Source organism: Bubalus kerabau, chromosome 7, assembly GCF_029407905.1.
Source record: "Bubalus kerabau isolate K-KA32 ecotype Philippines breed swamp buffalo chromosome 7, PCC_UOA_SB_1v2, whole genome shotgun sequence".
Lineage (NCBI taxonomy): Eukaryota > Metazoa > Chordata > Mammalia > Artiodactyla > Bovidae > Bubalus > Bubalus kerabau.
This window is the reverse complement of record NC_073630.1, coordinates 120,069,628-120,088,280: the sequence shown is the minus strand read 5'-3', so window position 1 is coordinate 120,088,280 and position 18,653 is coordinate 120,069,628. Positions and strand designations below refer to the sequence as shown.

The window sequence follows — 18,653 nt, the reverse complement described above, 5'->3', positions numbered from 1 at the left end:
TATTTCCTTTTTCAAATCTGCCAATTTTTGATTCATGCGTTTTGGGACAGTGTTGTGGAATGTGTATCCATGTAATTATTGTTCTGCCTCCCTAATACATGGGCCCTTTTGTCACTGTGAAGTATCTCCCTGCTGTTATTTCTTATCTTAGACTATTCTCTGTAATATTAATATAGCCATTCCAGCTGTCTTCAGGTTGCTATGTGTATGTTTTATAAATTGTTGTCCTTTTAATTTTAGCTTCTTTGTGTCTTTTTCTTCCAGCCTTTGAGCTGGATCTTACGTGTGTATCCTGCCCCTCGGTCTCCGCCTCTTGTTTGGAGCGCTCCATTCACATCTAACGCAGTTGCTGGTGGTGCTCCCGTCTGCCGCTGTGCCGCTTGTTTCTGTGCCTCATGTTCTTGTACCTCTGTCTCTACTTCCTTTTTTCATATCAAACAAAATTTTAGTGTACCATTTTTAATTCTGCTATTGATTCTTGAATTATGTTATTTTTGTTTAGTTTTTAGTTAGTTTTTAAAGGGTGTGGGGAGTTGGGGATAGGAAGAGCCCTGGGCAGGAAAGCTAGACTCCTTCTGTTCTTAAGTAGAAGTTCTAGCAGGTTTGCATGAATAAACGCTTCTCAATATGTTTTTTTCGTTTGGTTGATTTCCAGAGCCTCAAAACGATTGCCTTTGACAATTGTGTTCAGTTTTGCACTTGTTTTGAGGGAGAAGAGTCACCGACTGCTTCATTCCACCTTAGCCGGAAGTCCCGTCTCTGGTGCACTTTGAAGAGCCTCTGTGTAGCCATCCGTTAAGCGGTGTGAGCCCAGCGGAGCGTGGCACCAGTGGTCTCCTTGTCCTTGGTCCCAGCTCCCTCTCTCCACTCTGCCATCCTGCAGTCTCCGCGGCCCTGCTCAAACAGGCGCGGGATGCAGACGGGTGAGGCTGCCGCCCCGGCAGACACCCAGCCGGGGTGAGGTGCGCACGCCTTGTCTCTCCAGGCCTCTTCAGTCCCAGTCCTGGGGGCCCTCGTTCAGCTCGCAAGGAGGGACCTGTCTACCCGGGGTGTCAGGACGGGCCCCGCTGCCTTTGTATTTGCTGTGTGGCTGACTCGCATTCAGTCCATATCGTTCTTTGTTTCCCTAAATACTCAGTACTCACTTACTAAATACTCTTTTTTTTTTTTCTTTCCCTTTAGGCAGAACAAGCTCCAAACACTTGTGAATGTCATGTTTGTAAACAAGAGGCGTCTGGATTAACGCCTTCAGCAATGGCCGCTGGCGCCCTGCCTCCCGGCCACCAGTTTCTGAGCCCCGAGAAGCCCGCGCACCCTGCGCTGCACCTGTACCCCCACATCCACGGGCACGTGCCCTTGCACGCCGTCCCACACCTGCCTCGCCCTCTCATCCACCCCACCTTGTACACAGCGCCCCCCTTCACACACAGTAAGGTGAGTGGGCAGAAAGGGCCCGGGCGCTCACGCGCCACTCAGACCTCGAGAGCGTGTTTAAACAGACAGACCCGTAAAGTGACGACATGTATGGGGCAGCAGCCACGCTCATGGGAGGGTCTGCAAGCGTTTCCTTTTACCGTAATATTGTAACCTCCTGGAGTTTTGAACCTTTACGCTTGTAAAAACAGTCGTGGACATCATGGTTCGTTCCTTGGGAATTGACCAGGATGTGAAGAGATTTTCATGTGGTACTGGCGTAATGGGTTGAGCTGGGGACCACAGGGCCTCTGCCCACCCAGGGAGCAGCCCAGTTCTCCAGCTTTTCCGGGCCTGGTGGTGGTGGGTAACACAGCTTGAACGTAACGTGAATCCTCTAACACTGGCCAGGCTCCGCAGGGTCTTAAATGACAGTCCTCTTAAAGGACTGTTATGTAGAAAGGCACAAGCTTGAAGGAGGGACCCTGGGCGCCGTGCAGCGGAGGCTCGCCGGCAGGTGAGTGGTGGGCCGGGGGCAGCTGGGCAGGCCTGGCAGGACAGGGGTGACGGCTGGGAAGGGCGGCACGCACCGCCTCCTGTCAGAGCCTGAGGCTCGTGCTGAGCGCCTTAGACGTTGTAGTGCGATCGTTAGGTTTGTTTCGTTCTTCATACCGTAGATAGCTTTGCCTCACTAGCTGTTTTGAACTTACTTTTATTGATTCGGGTCATAAATTTTAATTTTTTATCAGTTATTCTGGCTAATGTTATTAGCTCTAATCAGTCAAAAGTAGAACTCTCCCCAGACTCTACTCATAGACAGTGATTCTCTAGTGTTCGAAAGGGAGCATGTGGCGTGAGAGGGACTTTCTCAGGCCACACATCACCCCTCACTGGGGTTTGCTGTTTGTCTGCTGGAGAGGGTGCCGGGTGATAATTGTTGGTTTATTAGAGAGCATCCTCAGTTTGTTATGTTCTGTGATAATAAGTGCTTGGTAACCACTCAAATTTAGGCTTAAATTTTATTAGGTTGACTGTTGCTTCCCCGATAGCTCAGTTAGTAAAGAATCCACCTGCAATGTAGGAGATGCCAGTTCAGTGCCTGGATCAGGAAGATCCCCTCGAGAGGGGATAGGCTACCCACTCCAGTATTCTTGGGCTTCCCTCGTGGCTCAGCTGGTAAAGAATCCGCCTGCAGTGTGGGAGACCTGGGTTCTGTCCCTGGGTTGGAAAGATCCCCTGGCAAAGGGAAAGGCTACCCACACCAGTATTCTGGCCTGGAGAATTCCATGGACTCTATATAGTTCATGGGGTCGCAAAGAGTCAGACACGACTGAGTGACTTTCTCTCTCTGACTCATTGCTCAGTTCAAACACTTAATGACACCTTTGTTAATCGGGTCATTCTAAGTAGCATATTCATGTTTATATTCAAGGCCAGGCTATTTGGATGGTCCTCCCAATCCTTCACCCTTTTCCTCAGGTGAGCATATGAGTTTGGAAGCTGTTTGCTCCTTGTTCTTACCTAAATAGAGCTCCATTTCCTAGTCCTAGGGAACCACCTGGAGAAGAGGGTGTAGAATGTTCTCTCATATGTTCGTGCTGGTGGAAATTATTCAAGAATTAATTCCTAAAAATCTTCAAGTGAAGTAGTGAAATTTATTATTCCCACTCTAGTTAAAACTGAGTTTTCCCCTGGATTTTGGCCTTTTCTCAGGATGTTACCAGCAGTGTATAGAAGGATAAAGTGGGGGAAGCATCACCTGGGTCGCAGTCTGTCTGTCTGTTACCATTGAACTGTAATCCAGTAGGTGGATGAGAAAGATTCATGGGTCGAAGAAACTGCAGAGGAGCAGCTGTGAGGCTGTGTTTTAGCCACTTACTGTTAGTGCCAAGATTATTCACTGACGCAATTGAAATATACACTAGCTGGGTTCCATTTTTATTTGGAAAAATGAGATGCATTTGACAGCATACTTGGTTTGTACCTGGTATAAAAACGTTTTTTGCATAGTCTCACGTTGTCACTTACCAGGTTTTGCAAAGTTGCCGTGTGTTCTTTGAGTTAGTCTGACTTAGTTGAGTGCTGTGGCGGCATCTGTACCTAAATGCACAGAGCGTGCCCAGCCCTACAGGAGCTGCTGGAGGAGGACTGAGCTGTAGTGGAAGGACATGGTTGTCCTCAGCTCCATCAGAGCAGGTTTCTCAGCGAGATGCCTGCCCCACGCAGGCGGGGGCGGCCCCGAGTGTGGGCAGCCGTGCCCACTGAGGCTCTGCTGACCTGCTTCTCTTCCTGCGGCATCAGGGCTTTTAGGAATTTCTGCTCTGGTTAGCTGTCGCCTTTAAGACTATGTCACTCTAGTTGTAATTCTTTAATTCATACTTTTGCCATTGTGGATAAATAGTACCTAAAATGCTTGGAATGGGTACTGTTAAAATTTTATTTTCTTGAGATTAGAAAGACTTGAAGACTATTTCCATTTTCAGAAGTCTTCATTACCACTGATATGTTTATAATTTGTATGTTGAGTAATGTTACTTAAAAATTAAAAGTAGTTGCAGGAGGTAAATACAGTGATGAAATACTGAAGAAAAAAATTAAAACTAAGTGACAGGAAATTTAGTTTCCAAATATTTGGGCGTTCTCTAGCTATCCTTCTGTTGCTGGTTTCTGCTTCAGTTCCGTTCTGTCTGAGCATGCACACTGTGTTTCTGGTCTTTCGGGGTTGCCTTGTGGCCCAGGGTGTGGTCCGTCTTGGCAGATGCTCTGTGTTCCTTAGGACAAACGGTCTGCCGTTTTGTGTGCGGCAGGCAGCGGCTGGCTGGCGGTGTGGGGTCCAGGTGTGTTCTTGCTGGCCCCTGCTGCCCCTAGGCCCTTGCTGGGGAGGGCGGTGGAGGTCTGCAGCTCACAGCGGACCTGCCTGCTCTGCGGCAGGCCTGGCAGGCTTGGCCTCACGCAGTTTGGTGCTCTTCTGTTAGATGCTTGTGTGCTGGGGGTTCCCACGTGTTCTCGGAGGGTTGGCCCTTCGGTTGCTAGGGAGTGGCTCCTCGCTCTGAGGTCTGGCCTGTCTGCAGGTAGTGGGGCTCCTGCGACCTCGCTGAGCACTGCCTGGGGTAGCTTGCCATCGCTGCCCACAGCAGGTGTCTTGTCGACAGGCATCGCTGGATCTTGGGGCTTTGGGGGCTGGGGGAAGCTTCTTGTTCTTTAATATATTCTGATGATCTCGGCATTTTCATTGGTGTATTTATTCCGTTCACTTTGATTTTTTTTTTAATGTGTTTGGATGAATACCCATGTTTGTAACTATTTTCTATTTGTTGCCAGAGGCTTCCTTTTCTGCTTTCTCTACTCTCACTTGAATATTTTCTGATTCATTTTATTTCCTCTTAGCATATCAATTACACCTTTTTCCATTTTAACAGTTGTATTAGAAAGCACCTTCTGACTAAGCTAGGGCTGCTTCCAACACTGCTCCTCCACTTTGTATGCAGTTGAGCTGCTTGTAACAGATTGTTCCCAGTTCCTCCTTCCTGTCCCTTGTGACTTGCAGTCATCATTTTCATTTATCCAGTATTAATCACGCGGTACATTGTTGCTATTATTACTGCAAAGTTTTTTTTTTTAAGATCAATTAACAGAAAAATAAGAGATTTTATTTTCCTGGTGTCTATTCCTTTTCCATAGCTCTCTCTTCCTTTATGTAGATCCAGGTTTCTGACCTATATTATGTTCCTTCTTCCTGAAGAAAATCTTCTAACATTTCTTGCAGGGCAGGTCTGCTGGCGGTGCATTCCCTCAGTGTTTCTTTGTCTGAGGAAGTCTTTATTTCTCCTTCACTTTTGAAGGATAATTTCGCTGGATACAGAATTCTAGGTTGGTGGTTTTTCTTTTTTTTTCCCTTTGAACACTTAGAACCTGGTTACCCCACTCTCTTCCTGCTTGTGCCGTTTAAGTGAGATGTCTTCTGTGACTGTGTCCCTTGCTCTGTAGGACAGGGTTTCTTCCCCTCAGCCCACCCCCAGGCTGCTTCCAGGATTCTGGCTTTGGTTTCCTGCAGCTGGGATGTGTTGCGCCTGGGTGGGGTCTCGTGGGGGTCTTGCTGGTGCCCTCTGAGCCTCCTGGCCTGCTCTGGTGCCTGTCAAGAGTTGGGACGTCCTTGGCCGCCGCTCCTCCAGGCCTCCTTCCTGTCTGCTCTGCTCCTGCAGACTCCAGCCCCATGTGGAGCATCTTTTGAGAGGGCCCCAAATTCTTGGACATTCTGTTCTCTTTTTTTGTCACTGTTGGTGCTGTTTTTTTGGAGGATTTTGTTTGTTTAAATTCTTGTTTCTCTTCGCATCTCAGTTTGAAAAGTTTCTCTTGTCGTATCTTGAGGCTCGTTGATTTGCTTCTTGGCTGTGTTCAGTCTGCCGAGTCTTGGTTTTTCTCTCCACGTTTTTTATTTCTAGCATTTCTTTTTGACTCTTTCTTAGAGTCTCTCTGCTCACGGTACCAATTTGTTCTTGCGTGCTGACCGCATTTCCTGTCAGAACCCACACAGGAGAAGTTTCGGGTTGCCTGCCTGCCTCATGGTCTCCTTGTCCCCTGCTCTGCTGTCTCTTCCTGAACCTCTGACCAGACCTTCTCATCCTGCTTTTCGTACCTGTGGTCCCTCCCAGCCTGATCGTCTTCTGTTCTGAGAACTCCTTTTTGGATCACTCTTTCAGTTTGGTGGTTTTCCTGTTGTGTCTAATCTACTCCTTGAGTTTTTAACCGTACTTGTAATTCCTATTTCTAAGCTTTATTTTTCAAAAGCGTTAGAAACTTTCCATGTTCTCTTGTTCCTCGATCACCTGTTCTCTCATCTTTCTTTTCTGTGAGTGTTTCACACATAGTGACTCTGTTTGGATGAAGCTGTGAGGCTCTAACCCTTTTTATCGTGAGGTCATACATGCTCAGCAGACCCTGAATGGGGGTGCTTCCTTGGGAGGGGACCCCACTTGCTGACGTGGAGGTGCTGCTGGTGCGCTGGCCCCCGGACCCCCCAGCTCCCCTTGTCTCTGGCTCTGCTTCCTCCCGTGGGACCGCAGGGCCGTCCGCTGGTCTCTGTCACCGTGGTGCGCATGCCCGCAGGGCGCCCGTCCCTTCTGCACCTCCGCTGGGGCCGGTTTTTCTTGCTGTGTTCTTACCAGTTCCCTGTGAACGGTTTCCCTTGCTTTCTCTGTAGCTCAGCACCTGGTTACAGAGGTGTCCTGTGCCGTTTGTCTGGGATCTGGGACATGTCTCCCCTCAACGGACAAAACCCGAGGAGAGCGGGGGAGGACTCACCACCTGAGAGAGAAGAGCCCGCGGCCACGGCGCCTGCTCCTCCCCTGCCGCTGGCCTCGGGCTGTGCTCGAGGCCCCCAGCTTTAAGTGCTGTGTCCTTCCTGTCTGGAAGATGTGTCAAGAAGCAGTTGCCCCATTAGGACGGGGCTGGAGCGCAGGTGGAGCGCTGTCTCGGGCTCTCCACAGGAGCACAGGGGGGACCTGCAAACGGTCGGTGAGTTCAGTGCATTGAGGGAGCCTGGTGACGGGGCTCCCGCACGGCTGTGGGCGTGCACGCCCCTCACCCCCTCACTGGGCTCCTTGTGTGCAGCCACTGCGGACGTGGCTCGCAGAGTTACACGTGGAAACAAGTATAAGTTCAGTTGGAGTTTGAGGAAGAAAGAGACTGCATGGGGAAGAGGGACATAAATTGATTGCCATTTGCAGGTCATGGCGGGACCTGCGACCTGTATTTATTTGAGTTCACTTCTTCTGAGCTGAGAAACAGCAAAAAGAAGGTGGTGCTCTCTGGCAGGAGCACTGAGGGGCCTTTTAGGAGAAGCCCAGTGGGGAGTGACTCTCTCCCCTGCTCGCTGGGCGCCCGGCGGCCCTTACGTTCAGGCGCTGGGTCTTGGCAGCAGCTGCCGCCCGCACAGGGCTCCGTTCGCTGCTCCCTGGGCTCCGGGCTCCGTTCAGGACAGGCTGGGTCTCACAACTCTGCATAAATTCAGAAGTGTGCTTGGCTGAAGTCATCAGTTAGTGTGTCTGGGCTTCTAGTTAGAGCAGAATTGTGCTTTCCTGTGAATCAGTTTTGTCTCAAAGAACACATCAGAACTTCTGTGAATTACAGCCATATGGATTTGTATAAAGATTAAACTCAGTGCTGTAATATAATAGCGTTATCCACACGTGCTTTAAATCATTCATGTTTTTATGGTGGTGGCCCCCAGATGGTCTAGGTGACAGGTGCCTCCTCTCTTCCTGAAGGAAGCCCTTAGCCCTGGACGTGGGCAGGCCTCTTGTGCAGATGCCTTCACCCAGGTGCAGCTTGGTTGCTGCGGACCCCTGTGCCCCTTGGTCTCCACCACTGGACCTCCTGTTTTGCATAGATGGTCTTCTGAACCAGACATACAGTGTCACTAGCTTATGTCTCCAGTGTAACAGCTCCGTGGTTACAGTCCTTACTCCACTCAGCATTTGTTGAACAGCAGGCTGTGCCAGGCCCTGTGCTGCGTGCTAGATAAAGGAAAACAGTACCCCCAGCCCTTGCTTTCAGAGATCTCATCGTCTAAAGAGAAGACAAAAACCTGATCAAATTTGAAAACTCAAAACGCTATGGCGTACCTTGATAGAAATTGTAGACGCAGTGTAGACAAATGGCCCTGAGGGGAGACCCCGGCCCCGGAGCCTGTGGGTGGGCCTGCAGAGAGGTGACGCGGGGCAGAGCGCTGATGGCTGAACAGAAACCAGAGAGGCGTGGGTGGCATGGTCCAGGCCTTGAGCGGATGCTCTTGGCGAGACGGCGGCGCTTGCTGTCCCCGGGCTCTCGAGGGGCTTGCCGGCGTGCAGCGTGAGTCTGCGTCCTGAGCCGGCCGGCCCGACCATGGGCACAGGCTGTCTGTCCCACCTGCCGGCGGGCTCTGCGTGTCCCGGGGCCTCCAGCACTGAGGCCTCCCTTTTGACCTTGCCTCGTGCTCCGTCCCTGCTCCGTGGAGACTGCCGCCTGCTGAGAGTTTCCTTGTCCTTGCCCTTTGCCCCTGAGACTTCCTGCCAGGTCAGCAGGTCAGGCTCCAGCCGAGGTGCTGGGGGTCTGGTCTGCCCTGCTTCCTCCGCTGTCAAGTCCCGAATCTGCTCCCGCCTCACCCTCCACCTTCGTCTGCCCGAGCCCATTGAGGGTCGGTGGTGTGCTAAGCTGCTCAGCTGCCCAAGCGGAAGGACCCCGGCCCCGGCCCCTGAGAGGGCAGCAGCATCTTGAACTGGGCTGGGGGGGGCTGGCTTGTGTCTTGGGAGACCCCCCCTTAGTGCTCAGGAAACGCTTCCTTCGGGCCAGGCGACACTGAATACTCTGTGCACTGTCTGGTTTAACTCTTACCACGTCCCCTGGAGGCGGGTGTTTCCAAATGACAGATGAGAAAACTAAAGCACAAAAAGATTGAGTAATTTGCCTGAGGTCACACAGCTAGGAGAGGGCAAGCTGGCCCGTGAACCCCTTAGCCCGTGCAGCCCAGAGGCTGGGACGGGAGGAGAGTTCAGCCCAGCTCCGTCCCTGACGCGGTGCCCCCAGGAGCGGGGCCACAGACCCTCCCCTCCTCTCTGCCCGCCAGCGCTCCACCACACCCCCCACCCCACCCCCACCCCACACCCCCGTACTAACAGCCCGGGGGCACCCTTGTCCCGCTGCTCCACCCCTCTCCTGTCCCAGAGCGCCGCAGGCCCACTTCTGCACCTCGCTGACCAGACCGCCGCCCTCTGCGCCCCCCCAGCCCCCCGGGATAGAAGGCACACGGGTGTGTCTCTCTGTGGCCCTTCAGCCCGTAGGGTTCTCCCTTGTGCTTGGACGCTGGCCAGCCCTGTGCTCTGGCCTGGCCCTTCCCCACTCTGCCCAGCCTGGCCCTTGGGGTTCTGCTCCTGGGGGTCCTCCCCAGTGCTCTCCTTCCCCACCGCCGCAGAGCTGAGCACACTCACTGCTCACATCCGTGTCCCAGGGGGTATTCCCATGCACACCCGGGGGGGCGGGGCCGGGGTGGGTGGCGTGTTCTGGTGTAAGTGAGATGCGGGGCGGCAGGCCCAGGCTCCAGCGGCCCCGCCCCCAGACACCTTCCATAATTCGAGGGGAGGCGGTTGCGCCACCAGTAGGTTGGACGTGAGTCTTGAGTGCTGACGGGGAGAATCCTGGACTCGTGGGCTCGCTGGGGCGGGCCACTGCAGCCTGGGCGCTGTGGGGTGAGAGGGGGGCAGTGCCGGCCTCTCCAGGGCGTGGCAGCTCAGCTGTGGCGGGAGGCTCACCCCAGGCCAGCAGGGTCGTGAGCTGCAGTTAGGACGTTCTTAGGAGGTGGACACCGTGAGCCACACTGTGGGCCGAGCAGTAGCTTGAAGTCTGGGGACCAAGGGAAGACCGTGTGTCCAGAGGCCAGGTGAGCGGAAGCACAGGGCAGGCCACACCACGCTCGGGACTTGGTTCTACATCGGGGTTGGGAGCCACCGGCCCAGCCTGAGCACGGAGCGCCACGCTCGGTCTCAAGTTCCACGAGCCCGCTCCAGCCGCACCGAGGGAGGGGCGTCGGGCAGGGGCACAGCTGTGGGCTGGGGCCGGTGGGGCAGGACGCCCAGGCGTGCAGGGGGCAGCTGACGGCCAATCAGCCCAGAAACGTTTGGGCAGGGCTCTCCTTCCACACCCTGGGAGGGTGGGCTCAGCTCAGTGTCGAACCCATCTGTCCCCACACTTCTGCACTCGGCCCAGGTGTGAGGGAAAGGGCCAGAGCTGACCTCTTATCAGTGGCTCCGCAGGGACTTTTGACTGGTGATTTTTAAAACGTCAGATGAGAGTGAGCCATCGGAGCAGATCTCGTGCAGATGGCCTCGTTTAAAACGCGACTCAGGAGCGACACTGGCAGCCCCTGGGCTGCCTCGGCGTGTGCGGTCAGGCCCTGAGCACCAGCTGCTCTGCGAGTCTGCGTCCACTGCCGCTGCCCGTCACATGCGGCCCCGGGTGTGATCAGGTGCGCCTTCCGTGAGGTGTGTTTCCCACACGCCTGTTCACGGCACGCGTGCCCCCCAGGTTTCAATAATGACTTGTCTGTCTGTAGTTTAAATCCTTACGTAAACAGAATATTAATTTTGATATGTGATTAGAACATTTTTTTTTGTAGGCTTTACCACCAGCACCTGTTCAGAATCACACAAATAAACATCAGGTATTCAGTGCATCTCTTCAAGACCATATTTACCCGAGCTGCTTTGGGAGCACTCCAGAGTGGACTAGTTCTAAGTTTATAAGTCTTTGGGGATCAGAAGTGATGAATGATAAGAACTGGAACCCTGGCACTTACTTGCCAGATACAATTTCTGGTAAGGAACTCATTAAACCTTCGTTGGAGTTTACAGCGACCTGAGCTGAGCCGATGCCACCTGTTGCCACAGCTCCCTAGCAGGTCCCAGGCCGCTCCTTCCCCTGGCTTCCGCTGAGGGCGGCAGGCCCCCACCCCGTCAGGCTGCTGGTCAAGTCCCGCTGCACCAACAGAGCCGTGCAGGCACTGGGCTTGGCAGCCAGGAGCCTGTGGCCTCAGACATTGGGTCTCCCTGCCCCCGGGCCGCGGAGCGTCTGGGCTCTGGGGCGCGGTGGTCAGTTTTGGTTCCCTAGCAGTGGTGACCACCAGAGCTCAGCCCGGGCAGCGGGGTGCTGTGGCTTGAATGCTGTGACTTCCGTTCCTTCCTCTCCTCCTGCTCTGCCCCTACATGGGCCCTGTCCCTGCTAACAAGCACCTCCCTGCGGCCACCTCAGCTGCTGAGGCGCCGGTGCCTTCCTGGCGGGACAGGGCGTGGATGAGGGCTGCCCGTCTGCCTCGTCTCTGTCGTCCGTGTGAGGACGGCCCTGGGGGCCCCAGCCCAAGCCCTGCATGTGCTCGAACAGCAAGCTAGGCTTGATGTCTGGTCTGTGCTTGGGAAGGGTTTCTAGCTGTGTGACCTTGGGCAAGTTACTTAGCCTCTCTGGCCTCAGTTTCTTCATCTTTAGGTTAGACATTAGAGTGCTAAGCTCAGAAAGTGGTGTTAGATATTGAATAACTTTGGGAAAGCACCCAGCATAGGAATCAGCACACAGTACGTGCTCAGTCAGTGTTTCTTAGATACAGACCAGCTGGCGAGCGTCGTCGCCGTGGACTGCTAATTCCGCAGCCCCCAGTGTTCGTAGTTCAGTCAGTAGCTGCTCTTTAGATTTGACCTAAGCCTGTGTCTTTTGGAAGCATTAATTTTCCCATTCTTCTCTGAAGGGAGTGACTTATTAGGGCCAACACTCTCAGAAGCAAGACCTGAAGCTCTTCCGCCTCCATCTAGCAGTGAAACGGCTGCAATTCCCGATAATAAAGAGAGAAAGAGCGCTGCCAGAAAGAAGTGTTTGTATAATTTCCAAGACGCTTTCATGGAAGCAAACAAAGTTGTGATGGCCACGTCGTCAGCCACATCCTCCGTGTCCTGCACGGCCACCACGGTGCAGTCCAGCAGCAGCCAGTTCCGTGTGTCGTCCAAGAGGCCGCCTTCCCTAGGTAAGGCCCGCCCGCTGGCCGGGGCCCTGCCTCCCTGGGGGCCCGGGTCGGCTCTTGCCCGGCGCCTCAGTGACCACCGCCTCCTCGGTGTGCCCAGAGACAACAGTGTAAGGGACACCCACAGGTGTGCCTGCCCAGGGGCGTGTCCTCTGGGCCATGACGAGAATGTTGCTGTCACGCTGACCCCCGGGGCTCTGCCACGCTGTGTGCCACCTTGGTGCTCTCCGCACCGTGTGCTGTGAGAGGAAGAGGGCACTGCTTTCAGAACATGGAGAGAGGGATTTTCAGTCGCCTTGAAGCAGGAGCCTTGTGCGGAGTGAGCCGACAGGGTACCAGCCCGCCCGAGGTGTTGCCCCGCCGCCGTGCGGCCCTGGTGAGGAGGTGGTGTCGCCGCCGCTCTGATCTGAGCCCAGGGCAGAGCGGGCTTGAAGGCGACGTCAGAGGCACACAGGAGCAGGACCAGAGAGGCCTCGTGAGCCAGAGTTAGGGCTCTGTGGGCATCGAGAGGAGTAAAGGAGTGGACGGCAGCACCCAGCCAACGTCTCAGGTCCTTCGGGGTCCTCAGGAAAGGGAGCTGGGGGTCGGGGGCTCTTAGGGTCAGAGCTCACTGCTGCCTCAGATACACAACCCGTACGTGCAGAGGCCGCTCTGCGCCCGGCCAGAGACAGCGCCAGGCAGGCGTCCTCACGGGTTTCAGACGCGGGGTCTCTGTTTGGACATGGCAGCAGTCCCGCTGTCTGGGCGCCGTGCTCACGGGTTGGCTCCGCCGGCTCCTGCGTGCGGGCTGAGGTCGCCAGGCTGCCGGGAGCTGCCTCAGGTGCCCCTTGGGGTCAGTGGGAGGACCCCGCGCCACCTTCACAGGACTCATGCCCCCGGCGTTTCTGAGTCCAGAATTGTGGACAGCTGGCCTCAGCTCAGGAGAGGTCAGAGTTGCGGAAGGAAGAAAGGAAGTTTAAACACCCTGGGCTGGGGGAAGAGCCGCCAGAGGCTGTGGGTGAGGCCTGGGTGGGCTGTGCCTGCGACGATCCTCCCGGGGGCGCTGCATCCGCAGCCGGGCTGCCGTGCGGCCTTCCCTGCCGAGACGCGTGTTCTCAGGAGCCCGGGCCACACGCCCAGGGCCGAGCAGCTGCCACCCCCACGTCAAGCCACGGGCAGGTGTGTGTGGGAGAAAGTAGCAAAGCAGTGATGAGTCTCAGATCCAGACGAAGGGCAAGTTTTCTATAGAGTGGAACATTTTCCAACCAAAAGTTGGTTTTCAAAAAAAAGCAGCTGGCAGTGAGAGAAAGGCCGCAGGCAGTGACTCCAGCATCTCTGTCGTAGGTGACGTCTTTCACGGCATCAACAAGGAAGACCACAGGCACGGGGTGCCGGCGGCCCCCAGGAGCAGCCCCACGGGCCTGGCCCCGCTGCCTGCCCTCGCCCCCGCCGCCCTCTCAGCAGCCTCCACGCCTCACCTGGCCAACATAGCAGCTGTGTCCTTCCCCAAAACAGCCGCCTCCCCTGGCTTCGTGGAGTCGCTCAAGAGCTTCTGTCCTGCTCCCGTGGCCCCCCCGCCCCCCACCACCGATGGCTCTGTCAGTGCTCCCCCCAGCGTCTGCAGGTGGGCCCCGCCTGGCGGGGAGGCTGGGGCGGTGCTCCCTGACCCCCCAGGACGCAAGAGCTAGCGCCTTGGGTGTTCGGAGTGGTGTTTGGTACATTAGGCTCCCCAGGTGGAACTAGTGGTAAAGAACCTGTCTGCCAGTGCAGCAGACCTGGGTTCCATCCCTGTGTCGGGAAGATCCCCGGGAGGAGGGCATGGCAACCCACTCCAGTATTCTGGCCCTGGAGAAGCCCATGGACAGAGGAGCCTGGTGGGCTGCAGTCCATGGGGTTAGGGAGAGTCAGACACGACCAAGTGACTTGGCACGCACGCAGGAGCACAGAACAATACAAGATGCTCGATAGGTTTAATGAAAGACTGTTTTCGTTCCTTTGAACTTGCCACCCCCCCGCCTCCCCGCCCCGACACACACACCTCCAGGAGGAAGCGGGGGTGAGGGGGAGGGACGCGTGTGGACCTGACGAGCCCCGCCAGGTGTGCCCCTCACGCCGCGCCGCCTGCGTGGGCCCCTGCGGGGCAGGCCGCTTGCTGACGAGCCCTGCGCGGTTTTGCAGCGACCCTGATTGCGAAGGGCATCGCTGCGAGAACGGCGTGTACGACCCGCAGCAGGACGACGGGGACGAGAGCGCGGACGAGGACAGCTGCTCCGAGCACAGCTCCAGCACCTCCACCTCCACCAACCAGAAGGAGGGCAAGTACTGCGACTGCTGCTACTGCGAGTTCTTCGGGCACGGCGGGGTGAGTGCCCGCGCCCGCGCCCGCGCCCGCGCTGCCCAGCCGCCTCGGGGGCCCGCCGCGGCCAGCTCAGGGCTGCGCGACAGGGGTTTCAAACTGCGCGTCCCAATGAGAAGGGTAAAACACACAAACCACTCTGCGAGAATAATACACCAGGCTGAGTTCAGGGGGTGGTTATGTGTGTGGGAAGCTTTATTTGCAGCACAGTTAGTAATAAAGTCAGGATCCTGTCTGAAATAGTAGTTCCACTTCTGGGTTGTACTTGTCCTACAGAAATAATGAAAGATACTTGCCCAGAGTTAGTTATGAGTATTTTATCTCTGTATTTTGCATTTGATTGTGGTGTTTAGAGTGGCTGATGAAGTCAGACCTACTGCTGACCCAGGCATGGGCACTGTTGAGTGTGCACACATGGACAGCAGCCCCGCGGGGCTCTGTGTCACACACGTGGCGGGCTCGACGGCGCGGCCCGGTGAGACGTGCACACCGCGCTGTGTCCGGGGCGGCCTGTCCCTCAGGGGCAGGTGTCGGGCGCGCTGTCGGGGCGGGCAGTGGAGGAGCAGAGAGTGGGAGCCATCTGTCGTCTTCTCCGGACGCACTTGGGTTTAGTAGTCGGTGAGAAACCTTTTCACCACTGGAAAGGAACCCTGCGAGTGGATGTGGAAAGATACTATAAACCCATTTATTGCCGTGAAAAGATAGTTAAGCTCCGTTATATCACAAGTGGATCAGGTGGTATGGATAATTGTTTCTTTTTAGTTTGAAAATAACCATTGGGTGCATAGTTGTACATCCTCTGCCTTTCCCTGAACCTATGGAGCTCGACATTTCAATGCCAGGATACTGCCTTTGGGTAATTGGTGATGAAAGGCTTCTCTTTTTCTTGCCATTTGTTTCTTTTATTTATTTTTCCTGACGTACATGGGGTACTTGAGTAATAAGAAGGAATTCTTTTTTAACACTGTGGTCTGAAATCTGTCATATTCTCAGTCATTAAAACTTGAGTTTAGTCATGTTTTCATTTGTCTTAGCCTCCAGCCGCACCCACAAGTAGAAATTACGCGGAAATGAGGGAAAAGCTCCGTCTACGGCTGACCAAGAGGAAGGAAGAGCAGCCTAAGAAAGCGGACCAGCTCTCAGAACGGGAGAGTGTGGTCGACCATCGCAGGGTGGAGGACTTGCTGCAGTTCATAAACAGCTCGGAGACCAAGCCCGTGAGCAGTACGCGGGCCGCCAAGCGCGCTCGGCACAAGCAGAGGAAGGTAAACGGCGGGGCAGGCCTGGGGCCTCACGGGCCCCCACGTTGCTCCCGGAGCCCCGGGGGCCTCCACCAGCCTGAATGGGAACCCCGCATCCCCCCCTCCCCGAGCCGTGGTCTCACCAGGCCCAGGTCCTTGTGCGACAGCGGGCCCACCCCTCTGTTGATGGCACGTCTTCCCCAGGAAAATCGAGACAGGAGTCCTTGGCTGTTGAGGGCAAGGGGGCACTGTGGGCTGGTGGAAACGGCGGGTAAAGGGTCGACTTGGCTCTGAGCTGGCACAGCGGCACTGTGCGTGAAGGGAGCGGCCCTTCCTGTAGTTGCCCCGCCTGCCCACTTCTCTCGAGGGCCTTCCCAGTGCCTGGCTCCCCGAGCCCCTCAGCAGGTGGATGGGCTGTGCTCGTGGGGGACTCATCAGGCCGCACACTCTGACCGTGGGCTGAGATGCTTTGGGAGGAGCTGACACCCCTGTGAAGGATGAGGAGATCTGCCCACCCCGGGTTGGGCCACTTGTGTGGTGTTTGCTTCCAGTTTCGCTCACAGCGACTTGGAGGCGGTCGTGATTGCACGGTGGGGGTTTGCTGCTGGCGGCGTACCTCCCAGTCCTGAGACGGGCCTGGGTTGATCCCAGGTCTGATGAGGGCCTTGGAGGGACGGGCCTGCTCCTGCCGCAAACCTGGTGTGGGAGGCGTGTTCTCTGCCCTGTGGCGCTGCGGTGTCGGGGTCCCAGGGATCCACTTCCTGCTGGGTTCCCCGAATCCTCCGCTCAGGCAGGTGCTGTCTGGGCTGGCCCCACCCCCGTCCTCTGTCCCTGCGGGCGGCCTGACTCCAGATGCGGCTGCAGGCCCTCCAGGCTCGGCGCAGGCTGCCCCCGGTGCCCACTCACCGTGCGCTGTCCACCCAGCTCCTTGGTTTTCAGGACGACCGGGGTCGGGCGCTGTGGCTGCCGCGCTGCGGGGCGCGCAGTGCCGGCGGGGCCTCTTGGGGGCGCTGTCGGTGCCACCTCCCTGACAGGGAGCAAGGGTTTTGAATGATCTTTACTTGAGATTTTTTGAAAATCTGTCATTGAATTTTCAGCCTAATTTTATATTTAAGTTTTATAGAAAGACGGGTTGTGTGTTATAAATATTGTCTTCTGAGATATTGTGAGGCATGCTGAAGTTTGGAAGAACCTTTGCATTTTCCCAGCACAGGCCTCACTGGAGCCCGTGATGGAGGAGCTATTCTCTGTTCTCTTACTGGGCGTTCGTTTGCTAGACAGCAGCGATCTTTTTCACTTATGCTCTTGGAATGTGTGTCACTAATAACAGAGAGTCTTCACCTGAGATGAAAATTAATTTCCTGCCAATTGGACGGCAGAGATAAGCATTGTCTGTCACGTCATGTTGAATATTTTAGAAAGTCATTTGCTCTATCACGCTAGTGAACACAGGTTGGAAATGTTACCTGCTAGGGTGGAAAAAAGAATTTCTAGTTCCTTAGCACACATTTTCTTGTGTGTCCTTGTGACCCGCAGGGGTGTGTCAGCAGGGGCTTCACTGGATGGGCTTGGCAGCGCCTGCGAGGCGCCTGGTCAGTCCTGTGCTAGCAGCCGCGTCCTCTGCCCGCTCCTGGACGCCGGGCCCATGGGGGCAGGGGCGCACAGCCGCTCTCACCTTGGCCTCTGCTCCCTGACCCCCGACCCCCCGGCAGCTCAGCCTGTGGGGGCTTGTTCCCCGTCCCCTCTGCGTGATGTGGGTGTACTCTGAGTTTTGGGCCTGTTACAGGCCCTTTCAGAGTTCATCGTCTTACGCAGTTCACCTTCTCAGGCCCCCGGTTTCTCTGTGTCTCACGCTGCCTTCCCTTCCATCGCAGCTGGAGGAGAAGGCGCGCCTGGAGGCGGAGGCGCGGGCCCGGGGGCACCTGCATCTGCGCGAGGAGCAGCGGCGGCGGGCCGACGACGAGCGGCTGACGGAGGAGCTGCAGCGGCTGCAGGAGCTGCAGACCCTGCGGGCCGTGAAGAAGAAGAAAAAGGAGCGGCTCGGGAAGGACTGCCCCAAGTTGGACATGCTTGCCGGCAGCTTCCAGGCAGCCGCAGAGTCGGCGCCTGGCGCTGAGACCATCCACAACGGCTCTCTGGAGCCAACTGAAGACCCTGAGACCTCATCCCCCTGCCCCTCCAGACATGCAGACCACGCGGGCCTGGGGCCGGGGGCCGACCCCTCCAGACACGTGGACCCCACCGAGCCTGTGGACGCCAGGGAGGCCAAGCGGCTCCTGCCCAAGGGGATCAGCGGGGAGCAGCCAGAGCCGCTGTCCTTCCTGCTGGACATGGTGCATCACCACAAAGGGGGCGCCGGCCCACAGAAGCCGCGGCCGGGCAGCAAGGCCGCCGGTGAGCCCGCCAGGAAGCCCACGGAGTCCCCCCGGGCCCCAGAGGGCCCGGCCAGGCCCCGGCCACAGGCTGAGCCCAAGGCCAGAGTGCTGGAGCTCCCGCCCCTGGTGGGCCACCGAAGGGAGGAGACGAAGGTTAACAGCAACAACAACAACAGGAAGCAGCTGAACCACGTCCGCGAAGAAAAGCCGGGCCCAGGCCCCGCAGAGCCCCCCGTGCCCAGCGAGCCCCTGCAGAGCGGCAAGCCGGCGACTGCGGAGTCCCCGCAGCCCAAGGGCCGGGGCAGGAAGAGCAAGAAGAAGAAGGGGGAGCGCGCCAGCAGCTCCATCGGTGAGTGCGGGGGTCCCCCACCATCGCCCCCAGCCGTGCGGCCCATGGGCACATGCTGGCTTCTGCCTCGGGGCCGCTCTGCCAGCACAGGGCCACGTGGGCACTGTTGCTACGTCTGGTTGTCGTGAGGTAGCCTCCCAGCCCCCCAGCTGCGGGAAGAGCGCGAGGACCCCATGCACCCCCAGGTCAGCGGTCACACCGGCTCCGTCCTCCTGGCCTTCGGACTGTGTTTCTGCACCAGGGGAGGGTTGTTTTGCCGTTTTCCCTTTATATGTCCCTGTGTGTGTTTCCTTCAGTGAGGGCCCTCGCTTCCGGACCACGGGACAGTGGTTAGAGGCAGGGAACCGACGCCGCACAGGCCATCCTCTGCCTCGGAGGCCGGAGCCTCATTCCTGTTGCTCTG

General features: G+C 56.5%; 1 protein-coding gene across 8 annotated transcripts in view; it reads left to right on the top strand.

Moving 5' to 3' along the window:
* The window catches only part of FAM193A (family with sequence similarity 193 member A), a 156,042-nt gene that overhangs the window by 121,685 nt on the left and 15,704 nt on the right, over positions 1–18,653 (top strand). For all 8 annotated transcript variants that reach the window (XM_055589259.1, XM_055589261.1, XM_055589257.1 and 5 more), the window contains 7 exons: positions 1,183–1,434; positions 10,562–10,760; positions 11,681–11,953; positions 13,274–13,553; positions 14,108–14,291; positions 15,320–15,550; positions 17,401–18,250. In XM_055589259.1, coding sequence (XP_055445234.1) covers positions 1,183–1,434; positions 10,562–10,760; positions 11,681–11,953; positions 13,274–13,553; positions 14,108–14,291; positions 15,320–15,550; positions 17,401–18,250 — 2,269 coding nt within the window. The remainder of the gene's footprint in view (positions 1–1,182; positions 1,435–10,561; positions 10,761–11,680; positions 11,954–13,273; positions 13,554–14,107; positions 14,292–15,319; positions 15,551–17,400; positions 18,251–18,653) is intronic.